The sequence below is a fragment of the Festucalex cinctus genome, chromosome 9, assembly GCF_051991245.1.
Source record: "Festucalex cinctus isolate MCC-2025b chromosome 9, RoL_Fcin_1.0, whole genome shotgun sequence".
NCBI classification, from domain to species: domain Eukaryota; kingdom Metazoa; phylum Chordata; class Actinopteri; order Syngnathiformes; family Syngnathidae; genus Festucalex; species Festucalex cinctus.
The window spans coordinates 7,861,170-7,879,007 of NC_135419.1; the positions used below are offsets into that span (position 1 = coordinate 7,861,170).

Genomic DNA, 17,838 nt, shown 5'->3' on the forward strand with positions numbered 1-17,838 from the left:
TCGAACCGAGGCGGTGATTGAACCATTTCTTCCTAGCGGGGCGTGGTAGCCCGAATTTAGTGCTTGGTTATTGGTTTAGCTAGCTACTAAGGCTTTCCCCGGTGACTCCCCCAAACAAAAGGGCATTTGCTCAAGATGCTGTTGCTATCCTGATGAGGAACCCGCTAAAGCAAAATCAACCATCCTTTTTGCTTATTGTCAGTATGTTAGGTAATTTAATGTCGTCTGCGATTACATGTTGACAGTGCTTAATTTCACTTCCCTTTACTCACTAAGAATTAGTCAGCACAATCTTCAATCCTTTTGCTATGTGGGTGATCAAAATAAAACGTTTAAATTTCTGTTATTTTCATCTGACTAGAAAACCCCAAATGTGCACAAAATATATGGACAGTGCATATTTTTCTTTAGCATTTAATTAAAAAGTATGTTTTCTGTCTACCTTGACATTGTTGCCACATCGTGGCTCAAAAAATGCTGTTCTTTCTGATGATTTAACATGCATGACATTTAGAAATAGGTACACAATTGCATAATCCATTTGAAACACACACACACACCTCACTAGTGGAAATATATGTTTGATCGTCAAAAATATGAGGGATTTAATCTCGGTAGTAAAGCAAATCAAACCAAGACTTCTTCCAAAACTTATTTCTGCTGGTGGAATTTTTGAAACACCGATTCATTTTCAACAAAGAGTTGGATCATAATAACTCAAACGTGGAATTACTGTGCAGTCATGCAAACATCACATCTGACAACTGGGAAATCATCCAGTTTCTTCAAGAAGATGGGCAGGCTGACGGCAGAAGTTTGAGAGCACAGGAGATGAGGAGGTAGCAATGGTTTTCAGCAGTTCAAATTTTAATACGTTGTCCCCCTTTCTCTACAGAAACCCAGGTAAAAAAAAAAAAAAAAAAAAATCCCCCACTTTCATAAAATACAACAGCAGCAGTTGCCAGTAAAAAAAAAAAGAAAAAAAAAAAAGATTAAGCATAGGGGGAGGACAGAGGGATGGGAGAAAAGGAAAATACTTTTTTTTTTTTTTTTTATAGTATCTGAGTCAAATGTTCATCTTCCAACTGGGTTGAGGGCAGCAAACACTCTGGGAACTTGCTGTTGTGTTCATTCAAAATGGAGGGAAACGGGGGCGATTAAGAACAAAAATGAGTCGAGTCCAATCCAACCAGGGGAAGGAACCAGCACTCTAAGGCAGGGATTTATTCAGGAAAGGCTTTCTCCCTCTTCTGGATGAAAGAAAATTTCAAACCTCTTCAGCCTGTGTGATGTACTTCAATGTGTGTACAGATGAAATGTATGTGCAAGGTTGTGTTTTCAACAAGTAAATTGGAAGTTGGCTGTCATTTTACGTGGTCAACACAGTTGAGCCCCTCACTTGCTGCAAGAGAGGTGGCATTTTTCTTTCCTTAATTCTTCATTCCTTTGTTTTGTTTTTCTCTCCCAATCAGTCCCCGACTACCTAGTAGTCATCCAAATCAAAGAACTCATCGTCCTCTCCTTGGTACTCCATGCCCTGGAAGTCCACCCTGTACCTCAAGATACCTGGGAGGGCGACAAAAATTGGTATGTTATTATTACCCATCAATGCGAGAGCTGTAGTCTGCCGTACTTTGTCATAACATTTAATTGTAAAAGTATTATTTCAATCAAAATTTTACTTTACAATTGGCTTTTTGTTCATGATATTAGTCAGGCTTCCATTCAATTGTTTTGAATTTTTTTTTTTTTTAAGCGAACTTACTTTACCTTGAGTGAAAACGCGCAAAACGGACATGCGACTTATGCTTGTTTCCATCTGTTCTTCCTTTGCGAATATCGAGAAGGGACTCCGCAGCTGTAGGTGGCGGTATACACCATTAAGAGATGTGATTCACCAGTAATTTAAAAGAAGACGACCAGGAAAAGATTGTGCCGTGCGATGAAGTCATATGAATTTGCTTTTATAATTCTTGATAAACCGTAGCGTTTATTTGCGGTTTTCCATCTAAAGTAGCATTAATATTCACTTCTTTAATTAATTCCCCCCAAAAAATTTGAAGTGTTTCTTTCCATAGCCAAAATTTACATTTTCCTTCCCCCCCCACACACACTTCAAAATCCACCCCCTCTAAGCGTAAAAGCGTTTTTGCAAATGTTGGGTCCTTTTTCGAATGTCTGGCATTTCCATTTAGTTTTATTTTCACATTTCTTGAAAATTTGAATAAAAATGGGTGGATAGAAACCCAACTATTGTCGCTGCTATATTTATGTTTTTGGGATGAAACTGAATCCAGACATCCAAAAAACGTCAAAAGAAAAATGGACATAAGTGTTTTTCCACATAGCAGTGACAATAGACTTCTCATATAGAATCTTCATTCAGTGAAACTGTTTTCAAATGCATCAGCAGTGTAAAGAAGTCAAATTTTCTGCTGTGACTCAAGAGTGCTCACCCCCGATGCCTCCAAAGCCCTTGACAAACTGAGATCCTTCTTGGCTCTTGTCTGTGACAATTTCCAGCGTGGCTCCAAATTTCTTGTAATTGTTGGCAAACCACTCTAACAGCGGCATGCTCTCGATCAGTTCATGTTCTTGCCCCGTCTGTCAACATCAAGTCAGATGGGTTTCATCAATTGAACTCAACACTATTTAGCCCAGCCTGCGCAGTCCTCACCTCTTTGTCCGTAAAATGAGATTTGTCTTTTTCTTGCTCCGGTGTTAAGTACAAAGTCTTCTCATCTGGGAATTACAAAAACCACACTGAGCATTGCGGTTGCACGGTTCACATTCAGGTGACTTCTGCCGTCTTTGTGTACCATTCTCAGCTCCGTTGCTCTCAGCCCCATGCACTCGTAAAATGTAACGCATGGTGTCTAAGTTCTCGTAGACTATGAGGATCTCCACCGCTCCCATCTCCAAGGCTTTCAGTGTGTCCTCCACTCCAAAACAGTACTTCCCCGTGTCCTGACTGATCTCATCAAAGTATCGTCCTGGGGAACCACAAACAAGAAACTTTTTAATACATACCTTTTAAAAAATATGTATATATATAACAAGATTTTGGAAAATCTCACAGGCAAAGTGGCTCCACCATGTTAATCAAACGACCTACCTATTAGCTTTTTCTCTTGGATGAACTTGACATTGGAGAGAACTTCTGCTGAGAGTTCAATGGCCTGATTGAAGCCATTTTCTCCACCATAGGAGATATCCACTAACTTCAGAACTTTGGCCTGTAACCTCTATTATATAAAAACAGATATATCCAACGGTTAAAAACAGAGCCACAATGTCAATCAACCAATCAAATAAAACACGTTACGTGTATATTGCTAATTGTGCTAAAGTTAGTTGCGACCAAATAATTTGATTGGACAACAATCATGCCATGAGTATCGTAATAATTGTAAAACAGTTACAAATACCTATTGCAACTTTTAATAGTCATGAAGCACCCACTAAATGACATAATAGAGTGACATGACTTGACATGAAGTGAACGTATATTCCAACATGGTCCGTGAGAGTGACAAAGTCAAACATGCCTAATATATTGAGGATTTGTTTTAAAAGAAAATATGAAGCCCTATCAAATACTTTCCAACTTAAAAGAATACGTGGAAAATAGTACATTGAATTTAAAGTAAGTAAAGTACAAGTACACTCTCCCTCGACATCTTTTCACCAAGTGACCATGTTAACTATCAGAATATGTCAGTATCCAGGAATGGGGAGAAAAAAAAAGTAAAACTTAACATACTTCAGATAATTAGAGCACATACTTACAGGGTCAAACATGTCAGACTGGCTGAGCTCAGTCTTGAAGTCAGCAGAACCAGCCAAAACCATTCCTGCCACATTGACTTTGTCGTTGGACACAAACAGCTGGACAGCCGTTTCAGCCACTTTCCTCACGTAGTTATGCCTCTTCTCCATTCGTAGACGGGCAAAACGCAAAGCTGACTGTCCTCCTCTGCCTAAGACAAAGATGAAGAGGAAGTCTCAAAGTTCCATTGAGGTTATTCATAGGAATAAAGACCTAGATGGGTTGTAGCAAATATAAAAATTGGTTGCGTGAGTATTGTGATATAGTACCGTGCTTCTTAGGTAGGTCCACAGTGAACTTGTGCAGCACCTCCCTGGTGTTCCCCTGCAGTGTGCCAAAAAGCGCCCCACTACCGTCAATCACAATAAAGCCAAACTTACTGTCATCAGAGAGCAGGGCTGTCAATGCCTACGTTTAAAAAGGAAAAGATGAAGCGCATGAGACAAAATGGAATGGGTACAAATTCAAAACAATATGGCACTTAACCTACACAAAAGAGAAAACACCTACCTCGGTATGGAACTTGTTGTCACAGAGGTACAGGGAGGTGTTGATTGGCTTAAAAGGCTCAAAGTCGATATTAACTTTTTTCTCCTTCCCTTCGTCTGTAACAATGGTGCCGCAGTACACAACTAAACCATTGGGTGGCACTGTGGAGAAAAAAAGTAGAATAACGCATTTAGTTTTCAGATGATGATTAAACACCTAATTTTGCCTATGCTCAGCTATCCAACCATGTCACTCATATGCCAGAATATTGTGATATTAGTACCATATCTAGAAAGAGTGTTTTTAAAACACACTTAAGAGAAGTGTTTTTAACTGTCGATAGCCTTGCGCGGACCAGCATTGTTACATGAATACTTGACTCATTGAGCCATTTTCAGCAGTAAAAAGTTAATATTTTAATCCAGAATTAATTTAATAACTTCATTATCTTTCATGTACAATTAATACCTTAAAAAAAACTTGGGAGGGGGGGTTCACTTGCTGTCGACCGATGATGACATCACCTGGATTGAGGAAGTAGGTAGCGACCAATCATGGCTCAGTTTGCTGACCAAACCCAGAAACAGGTGAGCCATGATTGGTTATTACCTACTTCCTCAGCACAGGTGATGGCATCTTCAGTCGACAGCAAGTGGACAAAAAAAAATAGTTTCTAAAGGTATTAATTGTACAAGAAAAATAATTAATTATCAAATTAATTCTAGATAAAATATCAACTTTTTACTACTGAAAATGGTTTAATGAGTCAAGTATCCCGAATTGTTCAGTCCCTCTTGCCCCACTTTCTCATCAGGTCATGATGTGCATACGCAGTCAGAACATAAACCTATACAAAGGGAAGCATGCTACCAAAAAACAACCAAAAAAAAAAAAAACACCTCTAAAGAGATGAGAGAAGGGCAAGCAACATGAACTTTTACTCAAAATCTAAAACTTTTACGTTTTACCTCAGTGACATCAACACAAGTGTAACATTGCATTTATATTTGATAACTACATTTATGACTATTTTGAGTTGACATAAACAGCCTGTAAGTGCTCAGTTATCAGCACTATGACATACTTTGGCATCTTATTATGCCCACATAAAAAGTTGTGGGCTTTGCTCACAGCTACTGAATGCACCCATCCCCTACCAATGAATGTGGGTGCAACAAAAAACGTATATCAGTATGCAAGCTAAATTCCACCCTGTACTGTATCACCAGTATAATAATTTAAACTGAAATTAAAGATGGCAAGATAGTTTCTATTGAATGTGTTTGACCTACCCTTGTTATAGAGCTTTAGTCTTTGCTGTACAGAGGTGATGGCCCCGAGTACGGAGAGTCTGTTGACTCGACTCTTGATGTTGGAAGCGGTGCCAAACTCATCTGCCAACATTTTGGCCACTCTGGAAATCTGGTCCTTGGGTGGGATGATCAGGGAGATCATACTGGTGCCATTACTAGAGAAAAGAGAAAAACATAATATTGAATTAAAAAATGTACCTACTTGCCGACATTTGAGGGAAACCTGTCCCCTATTATTTCACCCCCACAAGCATTTATTTGTTACTCAATCCCTCATTTAATTGCATTAAAAAAAAATCAGCATGGTAATTATAAGTCAAGTCAAAACCTAAAAAAATAAACAGTTCCTCAGCTGGATCATTTTCAGAACTTTTGCCAAATTTGTCCATGTGAGCCCTCTGGTTCCTTCAGAGCAATGTGCATGCTTTCACGGTGGCTGGAGTGGCAGTCCTCAATGGCCTGGCAGCCTTCTCGCTCCAGGCCTGTTTGCAGCGGCGGGGAATTTTTGGCCTCATTTCCCGCCGCCCGACTCAGCTCAGTTCAAAAGGCCATTGGCGCAAGCAAGGTGGGTGGCCATGGTGGCACGATGAGGATCTTTTTATTTCACCGTAAATCCCACTACAAATTCGAAGGTAGTCCTATGACACACCAGTTGTCTCAGCTGATTAGTTGGATTTTCTTAGCTAGAATGATAGCATTTATGTTATGTATTGGTGGTGTTTGTTGGAAAATTTCAATGTTATTCCCATTCATTTCAATGAGGAAACATCACAATGGAATATATTTAAATGTTACACTGTTATAGTTTCCAAATGGACAGGCTAGTATGAATATGGTAATTGTATTTGTGCTACTGGATAGACAATATGTATTGCTTCAAACAGATAATAATGTGAGACTCAAAAGCAGAGGACACTTTTTTTTTTTCAGGCACATACTGAATACAAGTTCCACCTCTCCCACATTATCGTCGCTCCATTCACTGGCCACACAAGAGGGCCACAAGCAGGCTGACACAGCAGTGAGTGGCTGGGTGACAAGCAGGGTGGCTATGAAGGAAAACGACCACTGGGCATGGAAGATGGACTGTCGTCAATAATAATACGTTGCAAAAACTTAAAATCATTACATTATCTTCACGAGCGATTTCATAATCTTTAACCACGTTGAAACTATTACGTTATATCGACGCATATGCTATGAGATAAGCATAGCCTAATGGGCTTTTCCCCCAGCTTGACAACACTTGGGGGGTAAATGCAAGTATTTCGGGTGACAAATAGATCGAATGGAAGCTAGCCGACCTCTCATTTTCATCAACTAGCTATCTCGCCAAAGACCTCTATGGCGGCCTCTCTCCAGAAGATGACGTTTATAACTGGTGTCTTCAGCATCGCTGCTCCTTGTCGGTCTACTGTCTAATTTCCCCTCGTGTGTGAAAATGGGCAAAAACGCCGACGTGGTCACGTAGTTACAAACGTTTTTCTTTTCTTTATTTATTTTTTTTAATGCGACGTTGGCACTCATTCACTAGCAGGCTAGTAGCCACAGCGGCAGAAACGCTAGCAATGCTAAGCTAACCACTCCCAAAGTCGGCCCTTCGTAGCTGATGTCCAGCTGTTGCGACTGGGCACGTTTAACAATAACCTCAGCAGGGTAACAACGTATTAAGTCACTGCCTATACGGCCACCGCACGGACACAACGCACAACATCGCGTCCTTACCCGCGGGCAGCTTCCAAACTTTTGATCAGCTTCTTGATTTTCCAGATCTCCACGTTCCTGTCCGCCGCGCTGGGGTCGTCCGCCATCTTTCTGCTGTAGCTGATCAGCACCTAAAATTTAGGGAAACGATTGTAAATACGATATAACAGTCGTCACAACCGAAAAAGGTTGACACACATTCACAGTCGTGTACCTCGCCAAATGAATGGTGCGGTGTCTTTTAAGGCACCTTGCCAGTATGGAAGCTCCGACTGACGGTAGACGAGAGCTTCAACCCACCCCGGCTCTCTCTCTCAGTAGAGTGCGCGGAGAGCTAACAGGCCTACAGTCTGCCAGGCCCTAAAGTCCACCCGATTCTTACCTAATTCGACCTACTTTCCCCCCGTTCCTATCGACAACAACCGCGGTGCTGCGATTCAACCAGCGGACATCACAATGAATCACGTACCTGCCTCGGACTACGCGACTCCGCTCGCTGTTTTCTACTCTACGTCAAGTCGGTGGTCCGAGGGATGACGTTGCCTTTCCGCCGGTTTCTCTCCTCCACACGCCGCGCGTGGTGCCGCCGACTGAGCTCACATGTAGGAGGTGGTTCCAAGTTGTGGCGTTCACTTCCTGGAAACCGCATAGAAACCAATGGTAGCATGTGACCTGTGCGTCAATCATCACACTCGACGCAACCATTGGATGACTCATGGCAATAGCGTGTCAGAGAGGAGCAGGCGCATTTCGCAGTTGTTTGTGGGATATGTAGTGAATGTTTTTGGGTTATTAAACAAGGAGAGTTCCCCCCCAACTGCGCCACTTTAACTGGGCCCTGTCTGGGCATTTTGCACATCCCTGTGTGGACAGTTTTGACATTGTTGTAGCGTCCTCCCTTTAGTATAATAGTTGTGATAAATACTCTACACCACTGGACACTTAAAGTGTTCAAGGACTCTGCATGCATCCTTTGCTCATCATTGTATCTTAATTACTGCACTGCTGGTCATTTTAATAAATTGTGGAACGATTGTCTGCATCATCTGTATAACTGTCATATCATCATTGCATTACTAGTCACTTTATTTTGCATTGGTGACTCTCTACATCACTTGCACAGCTGTCATTGTTCCTTACTCCAAATAGTGACCTTACATTATGTACAATCACTCTCGTCTTTATGTCCATGCAGCGATCCATTCTCTGTACTTTACTGCATCCTCACTAGGGTTGAAGGTGTGCTGGAGCGTGTCCCAAGTCCCAACTGTTACATCCTAAATATTATTTTTGTTATATTTGTTTGTTCCTATCAAACCAGTGTGGGTGAAACAACTGAGGAAAAATCCCTAGTGTGTTTTTACAAACTTGACCACGATGATTCCGATCAAAACATGATTATTCTGATCCAGATATTTTGCAGTAATGCAGTGGTTATTCACATACCACTAGAGGGAGCCCGCGTACCACCAATGGCACTTGTACTGTAGATCAATGGTTTTCAAACTTTGTACACCACCATGTACCACCGCAAATAAAATAATAAATAATGGTCTATTCCTAAAAAAAAAAAGCATATCTGAAAATATTGTAAGCCACTTTATTGATAATTTTAACGTCTCTCAAACACCTGTGCTTAGAAGCAGATTTGTGTTGGGGGAAAAAACTAGTAAAAGTAAAACACAGATTCAACTCTCAGTATTTGTATTTCGTTAAGTACCACCACTGACTGAGAAAGTATGTCCTATTGTCCTGTATAAAATGGTCATATTTCATCGACATTCAGAAAACGTATTCGCGTTTCTAAGGTATTCAATGTCTCTAAGCATATTTTCATGCTCTTTAATTCTTTTAAAAATAACTTGTGCTTCATTGTATTTGAGCACCCACGTGTCCCTTATGTTTTACAAAACAGGACAAATGTGTGGCACGTTCACATAATTACACGACAGTTATCAAGCATAACTCAAAGATTGCCTACTTTATATTGGACGGAAAACTAAATCTTGACACTGGTTACAAAGATGCACCTCTAGATGTCAGCATCATACAACAGACAACATGTACTTCACTGGCGATGTTCCTCATTCATGAAGGTACCTCATGAAAGCATGGGATCTACTTTTACCAATTGCACTCTATTGGGAAGCGGGGAATCGTCATTGCGTAGGATACATTTACGTAACTGTAGCATATATTACTATATTACGTTACCATTGGTTCAGCATACCTGGTCAATTTCCTCTGTGTACAAAGCAACATTTTCAAAATTGCGTCTGCCATATTCACATTCTCATGAAGACAGAATTTCTGTCACTATTTGTCACATATCAGGCTTGCTACTTCATGAGCGAAATGTTAGAAAATTTGTGAAAATGACTGCCCGCAACATTTTGTAGCATTAGTATTAGAGCCAATTTATAACCATCTGTCAGCCATTAGAGCTGTGATAATCTGTCCCTTGGAAATAGATGGCACATGCTCAATTGCAGCGGGCTGTCCTTAAGAGGATGTCTTTTGATTACATAGCGAGGATGTCGCACCGTCGGGGAGTGTGTCACACCTATACAGAATTGTGATTCAACACCACCACTTTTCACAGTGAAAGACATGTTTCACTGTATATGTCATCTACATGTGATGATGTGTGTGTGCCAGGAGAAGAGCAGCAAATTGTGTGTGGTATGTGTCTGTGTGGGGTGGAAACGCATATGGAAGTGTTATGGAGCATGTGACTGAAGGCAGCTGCTTCCAGGTTCATCCAGTTCTATTTTTTCCACCTCTGGCCATCTGCTAAAGTAGTGCTGAGCGGAAAGAGGGGAGAGTGAAGGTGGAACTGAGGACTGTCAGGGATATTCAAGGACGCACTATTGCTTGCACTCATAAATTGGAGCGCTATGATATAAAAACCCAAAAAGATACATTGAATATTACACATTACTTGCAAACAACCATACTGCATTCCCAAATGTGAGCCAGTGAACTCATTGACCCACATTTTGACATTCAGGAATTTGCATATTCACTGATTTTTTGATTTTTTTTTTAACATATCTGTTATTTGTTGAAAATCTTGTCTATTTTTTGTAGAGCTGAAGCCAAATCAAATACATAAATAAATAACTAAACAAATAAATATATATAAATATATAAATAAATAAATAAATAAATAAATAAATAAACACTTTAGCGCCATCTGATAGAATTTTGGTGTTAGGTTTAGTTCAAGTGGTGATGTTTTTTGTCTACCTTTGAGATGTCGTGTTTTATTGATGGTCTTTGAATGCATCTCTTGCACCATCACAAGCTTGAAAGGCTGTTCCACACAGAAATATGACCTTAAACTGGCCAGCAAGAGATTTGATGCATTTCAGCAGAGCGCAAGCAAGCAACCACTCAACTTAATAAAACATGAAATGTGTCTATTTCACCCCAAATGAGTCATGCTGAGAAAATACCTGACCAAGATTTTCATCATATAAATTGCAGGCTCTAATAAAGTGGCTGTAATCTATGATTGAGTTGTCATGATACACTTCACACCTGTTCTAAATCCATGTGGGTTCAGATACTTCCTGAAACCCATATTTGAAATGCTTTGCCACCATCTTGTGGCATCTATATGGTATTACGAACCCATTTTGTGGGTGGGGATCATCTACTGTATTCACATATGTTCACTTTCTCTGCAGGGCTCGTCCCCATCCCTCAGTGTGCATCGCTGTAATACCCCAAACTGAGCAGAGATGAAACGAACACACTAAACCATGTTAACACTTACTTGACTAGACACTCCTTTCATCATGTTGTTGATTTTGCTGCGTCCCGACGCAAGCAGCTCTCCATGAAGGCTCTTCACGTTGAGCGGTGCAGCTCTCGACAAGGATGAAGAAACCTTTCAACTCCTCCAAAGGAATTAGGCAGCATTTACTCTCTGCTGACTTGCTAATCTGTGACTCACTATGTGTCTGTCTCTCTAAAAGAGGATCATAATCATCAGCACTTTAGTGGCTTGCTTATGACCTAAACCAGTCTTATTGGGATGTGCTTGAAGATATGATTGAAGCCGTGTGACAGCCATTCGGTCTCGTTAACCAAGGGGCAAGTGAGAGGACATCAGATTCGGAGTAGGAGAGCTCTTTAGGTACACGCTTTTCAGTTTGCAAATCACAGAGTTAGCATTCAGATCACATACTCTCTCGACTACACTGTCTCACGGCTCGAAGGAGATTTACGGATGTGCATCCTAATATTAAGTGGATTAATCAGGAATGGAGATTCAAGACTGTCATAAATATAAATGAGGTCTTTTTTGAGGAATAGGGCAAGCTATGCTTCATGTCCACACAATTAAGCACATATGAAGTTTATTATCGAGGTGGATTATGACCACTAACCTCAAGTGGGTATTTAGTCAGTGGAATGATGCACTGGATTTGGGCTAAATCCAAATTAATGGATCCATTTTCTTGTCAGCATCACTCATTCACCCTATACATAGCTCAGCTGTCATATTAAAGTTGTTTTGCTTTGTTGTTGACTCATGTAAGAACATAGACTTATAATTGCACATAATAAAAGAATGTGCAACATTCATTTGTGTTGATGAACATGAACTTGTTAGGGCCTTGAAACCTGCACATAGAATAGATATCTTCCTGACTTCCAGGAAAAAAAATATATTGTCCAATCATGTTTATTTTGATATTACCCAATCTATGTGAATTAACTGGAATACTGCAAAAGAAATTAAAAAATAAATACAAAGTTATTATTTTTAAGCTATGATGTGTCTACAACAGAGGACATTTTTTAAAACTTAAATGCTCGGCTCAAATACAGTTAAAATAATTCAAACAATACTTTAATGTGTTCTTAAGAGTATTATAGAACATATGCTAATAACATTTAAAGCCTAAATTTGTTCAATTTAAAGTGTTATACACTTATTTTTCCTCTTCCCTAAAAAGTGATGGCACTGAGGGAAGCCCCACCCCTACACATTTGGTATCATTGGAAAGGTCTGAATGTCCTCTATAGAGTTAATTCAGTCGTATGCATTGGGTGGGAGATATTCAGGTTTAAAAAGGTCCACTACAGAGGACAAATTTGAATTGCTACTAGTCAGGAGGTTACGAAACTTAATTTGGAAAACATAACTATGGTCAAACATACAGCATAAAACTGTTGAATAGAAATGTTTAATCTGTAGATTCTGTATTGTGTTCTATCAGAAAATACATTTAATGTAATCCCCTTTGGCACATCAATTACATTATAAATGAAAATTAGGTATCTTTGATGATCATCCCTCATTTGGAATGGCGGCATTTGTGAGGCAGAAGTCTTACAGTAGATGTCATTCTTCAGGGAAATACAGATTTTATACTGATTAGTTTGGGGTATGCGATAATCCACGCCATCACTCCTACAGCACGGCTTCAAGATAGATTAGATCAGAGTCACCACCATGACAATCTTGAAGATAGATGGATAGGCCAAGGAAGATGGGGGAAAGAGATGAAACAGGGGAGAAAGATGGTGGAAAATTGATTTTCTTGGCGTTGCATTAATCAAATTTACTACTGAAAGGGCATTATCAGTTCAGTGGATTTAATATGGCGTGTTAAAGGAAGACAGAGGCCTATCTGGTGATGCGAGCCCAGTTTGAAGGATGATGGAAGTGATCAAAGGTCGACAGTGCTTAGATGGCTTTCTGCAATGTCTCAAGAATGACATTTAATTACAAAAACAACAACTATTAAAAATTGCATTAACGAGTCACGGTTTTGAAACATACTCTGCTCAGCTTTGTTTTTGTAAAAATCCACAGACGTCAATGACTGGCTGCCATGTGTGAAAGCATATGCGCGCGAGCGCCGCTGTATAGAAAACTGTCAGTCACTCTGCGTGTGTGCGCTGACTGCTGGCAACGTGTAGCCAAATGTCACTGACATGATGAGACTGAACAAAAAGCACTGGGCAGGAATGGAAAGAATTTATTCAGGCAAATACTGTGTAGCTGTCACATTATACTCAAATCACATTAGCCTAAAGCAACCCTATGCCAATCAAACATTAAAGAAATGGCGAGAATAAAAACTTTGGGGCAATTCTAAGCTTCCAAGTTTATGGGAACAGTGAGTTTTTACTGTTGCAGCATGACTGTGCCCCAATGCACAAAGTAAGGTCATAAAGGAAAGGGAAGGCAGCCTGTACTTAGCATATTTCATACACAAGGTAGTTCAGTGTATTTCACATAGTTAATAAAGAGGAAGTCAACCTTTAACATTTATTGACAATAATAAGTCATATGCGACCTAATTCGTCTAAACATGACATTTTGATGAATATTACATTTGTGGAATATGAGTTATGCAGCAAAATCCAGCCGTTTTAGCCATTTAGGGGACAGCCTTTTTGCCACTTGTTGTCGACTGAAGATGACATCACAGTTACTCAGGCAACGGCCAATCACAGCTCAGCTTCAGAAAACAGGGTGACTAGTGGGGCTGCATAGAACATATTGTCAAGATTTGTATTTATTTTTTGGAGGGGGGGGGGGGGGGGGGATGACTTCCACTTTAAAAATAAATTCAAAGGCATTTAATAAATAAAAACAAAATAATGTGAGCTAGGCCATCTCTCAAGTCCTACATCAGTTACTTCAGCCATTTATTTTCAATAGCGCTTGTCCTAATTGGTTACATGAGCTAGATCTAATACAGTTTACAAAAGACAAGAGGCGAAAAAAAAAAAAAAAAGACAAGAGACCAGAGACAAGCCTGGACAGCAGCCAATCGTAGAAATTCTGGACAAACGTAAATAAATTCCCACAGACATGTGCCAACATTTTGTCGAAAAGTCAATGACAAAAAATTATAAATCATCATAGATGTCAGATGAACAAATTATCATCATTCAGATTGATAATCAAAGTTGGAGGTGTCTAACATCTACACTCCATTTTGACATTAATGTTGTTTGCTAATAATTGTGGCACTTAGTTAATTTCTGATTCATCAGTTTATTAATGAAACATAACTAACTAACTAACTAACTAACTAACTAACTAACTAACTAACTAACTAACTAACTAACTAACTAACTAACTAACTAACTAACTAACTAACTAACTAACTAACTCCAAAGGTCATCCTGCATTCCTCTTTGATCCGGCCTCCTGACGTCATCACATCCTGTGCGAGTGGAGGTCGCAACCGCTTATATTTGTTGCCCTTTGTTCCAGCAAACAAACACTTCCTGCCCAAAGAAAGATGCTATGGCAGCCACCATCTTTTAGGACAATCTTCCCCAGACAATAGAATGTTCATTAATAAAACACAAAACTGTCACTGACTTGTATCTTGTATCATTCAATCAATCAAATGTTATTATTTGTGCATGTGTAAGTAAATATAGATCATAGGTTATAATTATCGTTTGCTAAATGGAAGGGAAAAAAAATCACTCCTTGAATACTGTAGTATGGTTTTGTATATTTAGTGCTTTCTAGTGGTACATATTTGTAATAGAATTGAACACATTTTCTTCAAATAGCGGCAGATAATGTTGTAGTTGTTTTGTTTTACCAATCTTAATAGTGTTAACTGTCATTAATCTTCACTATAATATAAGAGAATATTTTTGGGAAATGAATGAAACAATGAAAAAGTAAACTCCTTATAAATGACTGTCAACTTTCATAGCAGATATTGGTCAGTCAGAATCCCCTTTATTTCAATGTACTGGACAATAAAGTCTTCCTCGAGAGCGTGGAAAAGTAAAATAGTAATACGAAGCTGTGAATTGAAGTAAGCGCCTGACTGAGCTGCAAAAATGGGGAAGAGAAGATAGATGTAATGACGCTGATAAGAGGAGAGAAGATGACTGGAAAGGTTGGAGGGGCAGACTGAGAGGTGATGTGGAAGACTAAAGGAGCTGAAAGGCGAGTTTCTAAAGAATGACAACCAAGAGTGAGGGAGATACTGTCAGATGGGAAAGGTTGATACATTTCAAACTAGAGTGGTCACAAGACGCTTGAATGATGAGATCACTCAGCCCGTCGCCACAATCTTTCCTCACACTCTTCAGTTTTTCACTTCATGTCTTCTTAGTCGAGTGAGTGGTCAAGTGCTCACATATAAATATTACTAAATTAAACAAAATACTGGTTGAGAGATTACTTTGTGGCTGACTTGAATAGAGAAATACCATATTAAATTTCCAAGTGTATTGGCCTTTGAGTGTCGAGTGATCAGCTTACTTTTTTTTTTTTTCTTTCTAAATAGATATGTTGCTTTGGCTGGATTCTGTATGGTGGCTGTGATTCACAACATGAAGCATTTTGGCAGATAGAGAACAATTAGTTGAAAAAGAGGTTACAAGCTATTCATTGTCACTCTCAGTCGAAGTTAACTGCTAAACTAAACATAAAACAAACACAATCACAAATTGTGGTTTTAAAACAAGCACATAGCTTTGCCTTAGGAAAGTCCCCTTAGTTTAGAATGACTAACATTACTGCTGTTTATTTACTGAGGAGTTGTGACCATCGCCATCAATCTGGATGTTTGTATTATACTGCCCACATGTGGCCATGGCACACACAACAGAAGATGCGGCGCAATGGCCATTGAACTAAAAAGTGGCAAAAGTCGTAAAATTCTGTATAATTCACTTAAATCATTACTTTATAATTTTGTATTGTACAATGTTAAAGATAAAAAACAAAAAACAAAAAAAAACAACAATATTATATAGGTGGGGGTTGCAATGGATTAATGGTATTTCCATTCATTGTAATGGGGAAATTTGATTTGTAGTAATAATGTTTTCAGTTACAAATGTTGCCACGGAATAAAAGGAACCATTATAAAGTGTACAAGAGTATTAACAATTTCTCTAGCTTCATAAACTGAATCTAATATATTTCTCTCAAAGATTTTTGAAAAATGTAGCAAATATTTACCGAATATAGTCATTTTTTAAAATCACATTTAAGACCTGCCCTAGGCTGAATGGCCAATATGAAATTATAGGAATTAAGCTTTTTCATGTGATTTTAGCATTTTCAAGGCCACATTTAATTTTAATACCAAGCACATATAGTCAGGGACAACATCAGAAACATCCATCCATTTTCAATAGCGTCTATTCTCATTAGGGTCACAGGTGTGCTACTGCTGGAGCCTATCGCACTTTAGGAACACTGGACACTATTTTTGAAATGGAATATATCTAAGGACAACATTTTTTGACACAAACCTTCTCACCCCTCACCCAGCTTTTTTTTCAGACAAATTAAACTCAGTAAGAACCAATGCTAATTTCACTTCTGTGTTAATTAAAGCACAACTGCTTGACTGGAAGTCAGTTTGGCCTCAGGCTGTTTTTTACTCAAAGGACCGTAAAGGGCTTTAGGGATGGCCACAGAACTCGCCACAAAAGCTGAATGAAAATCTCCTCATGTGTTTCTCTGCATATTTTGTTTTTTTGTAAACATCTCTGGAACTTTCTGCCTAATTTATGATTTCACAGAGAATGCACAAAGATGACACGCAACTGAACTTTGCAATTGGCTGACCTGCACTGACTCACTCTCCCGGGACCAATTGTCTTTTTACACTTGCTGTCAATTAATTCCTCTGTGGGTTGGTCACTTTGCTGACGTCTGTGAATGAGAGATTAGATGTGCATGAACTTTTATACCAGCCCTTGTTTTGCATTTGACTCACTCAAAGATGTCTGGCTTACTCTATGAATATACAGCAGTCCTTTGTTTATCATGGAAGTAACATTCCAGAACATCCTCCGATAGACACAAACCTGTGAAAGACCAACATTTTATTATGTATATATACAAATATATGCCTGTAAGTTGCAGATAATATATTTGTCCGCCTGCTGTCGCCATCCTCACATTCTCCACTGTAGTATGTGTGACTTTTGAATGTGTGTTGCTTTAAAAGGCAGCACCTAGATAATTGTTGGCTCAGGGTAGCGGTGGCTGTTAAATGGCTGTTAGGGTCTAAAAATTTATATATCGATAATCGAATCGATATTCCTTTTCATAGCCCAATATTGATTCATAAAACCACAAATCGATACTTTTAATACAGTTTTTTCGCCCCTTAAATTAATGTGCCAAATAGTGCCCGACCGATTAATCGGCCACCGATTATAATCAGCCGATTATCAGCCTTCAAACATCAGCCAAAACAATCAGCCAATTGACCTAAATGGCCGATTTTCCCCCTTAAAACGTTATTGAAGAAAGCCCAAGTTTCCGACGTTGTGAAGATACCCTGAATGCACCATTTTGATTGCGTAGTATTAGCAGCTAGCAAGTGTGTAGCGTATGCTATTTTGTTGTCCCGAAGTGTCCTTTAAGCTGTTTAATGACACCACAGTTTAAGCTATCTGTAAAACTAAATACACAACATTAATAATTATATCCACTGTATATTTAAATACACAACACGCTTTGTTTTTAAGACATCG

The 17,838-nt window shown here is 39.1% G+C and overlaps 1 protein-coding gene across 3 annotated transcripts; it reads right to left on the minus strand.

Moving 5' to 3' along the window:
- Positions 1-527: 527 nt before the first annotated feature.
- Positions 528-11,241, minus strand: LOC144025431 (eukaryotic peptide chain release factor subunit 1). 3 transcript variants are annotated; one of them, XM_077531436.1, is made up of 12 exons: positions 11,117-11,241; positions 7,809-7,971; positions 7,357-7,466; positions 5,611-5,786; positions 4,340-4,479; positions 4,099-4,237; positions 3,790-3,980; positions 3,116-3,245; positions 2,820-2,993; positions 2,678-2,742; positions 2,457-2,604; positions 528-1,566 (listed from the first exon to the last, which is right to left on the minus strand). In XM_077531436.1, exons 3-12 carry the CDS (start codon positions 7,440-7,442, stop codon positions 1,484-1,486), a joined length of 1,332 nt encoding a protein of 443 aa, XP_077387562.1. In that variant the 5' UTR covers positions 7,443-7,466; positions 7,809-7,971; positions 11,117-11,241; the 3' UTR covers positions 528-1,483. The 3 variants fall into 3 exon arrangements, with proteins under 3 accessions (XP_077387562.1, XP_077387560.1, XP_077387561.1); XM_077531434.1 differs by having other exon boundaries at positions 7,805-7,971; XM_077531435.1 differs by lacking the exons at positions 7,809-7,971; positions 11,117-11,241 and adding an exon at positions 7,550-7,778.
- Positions 11,242-17,838: the final 6,597 nt, after the last annotated feature.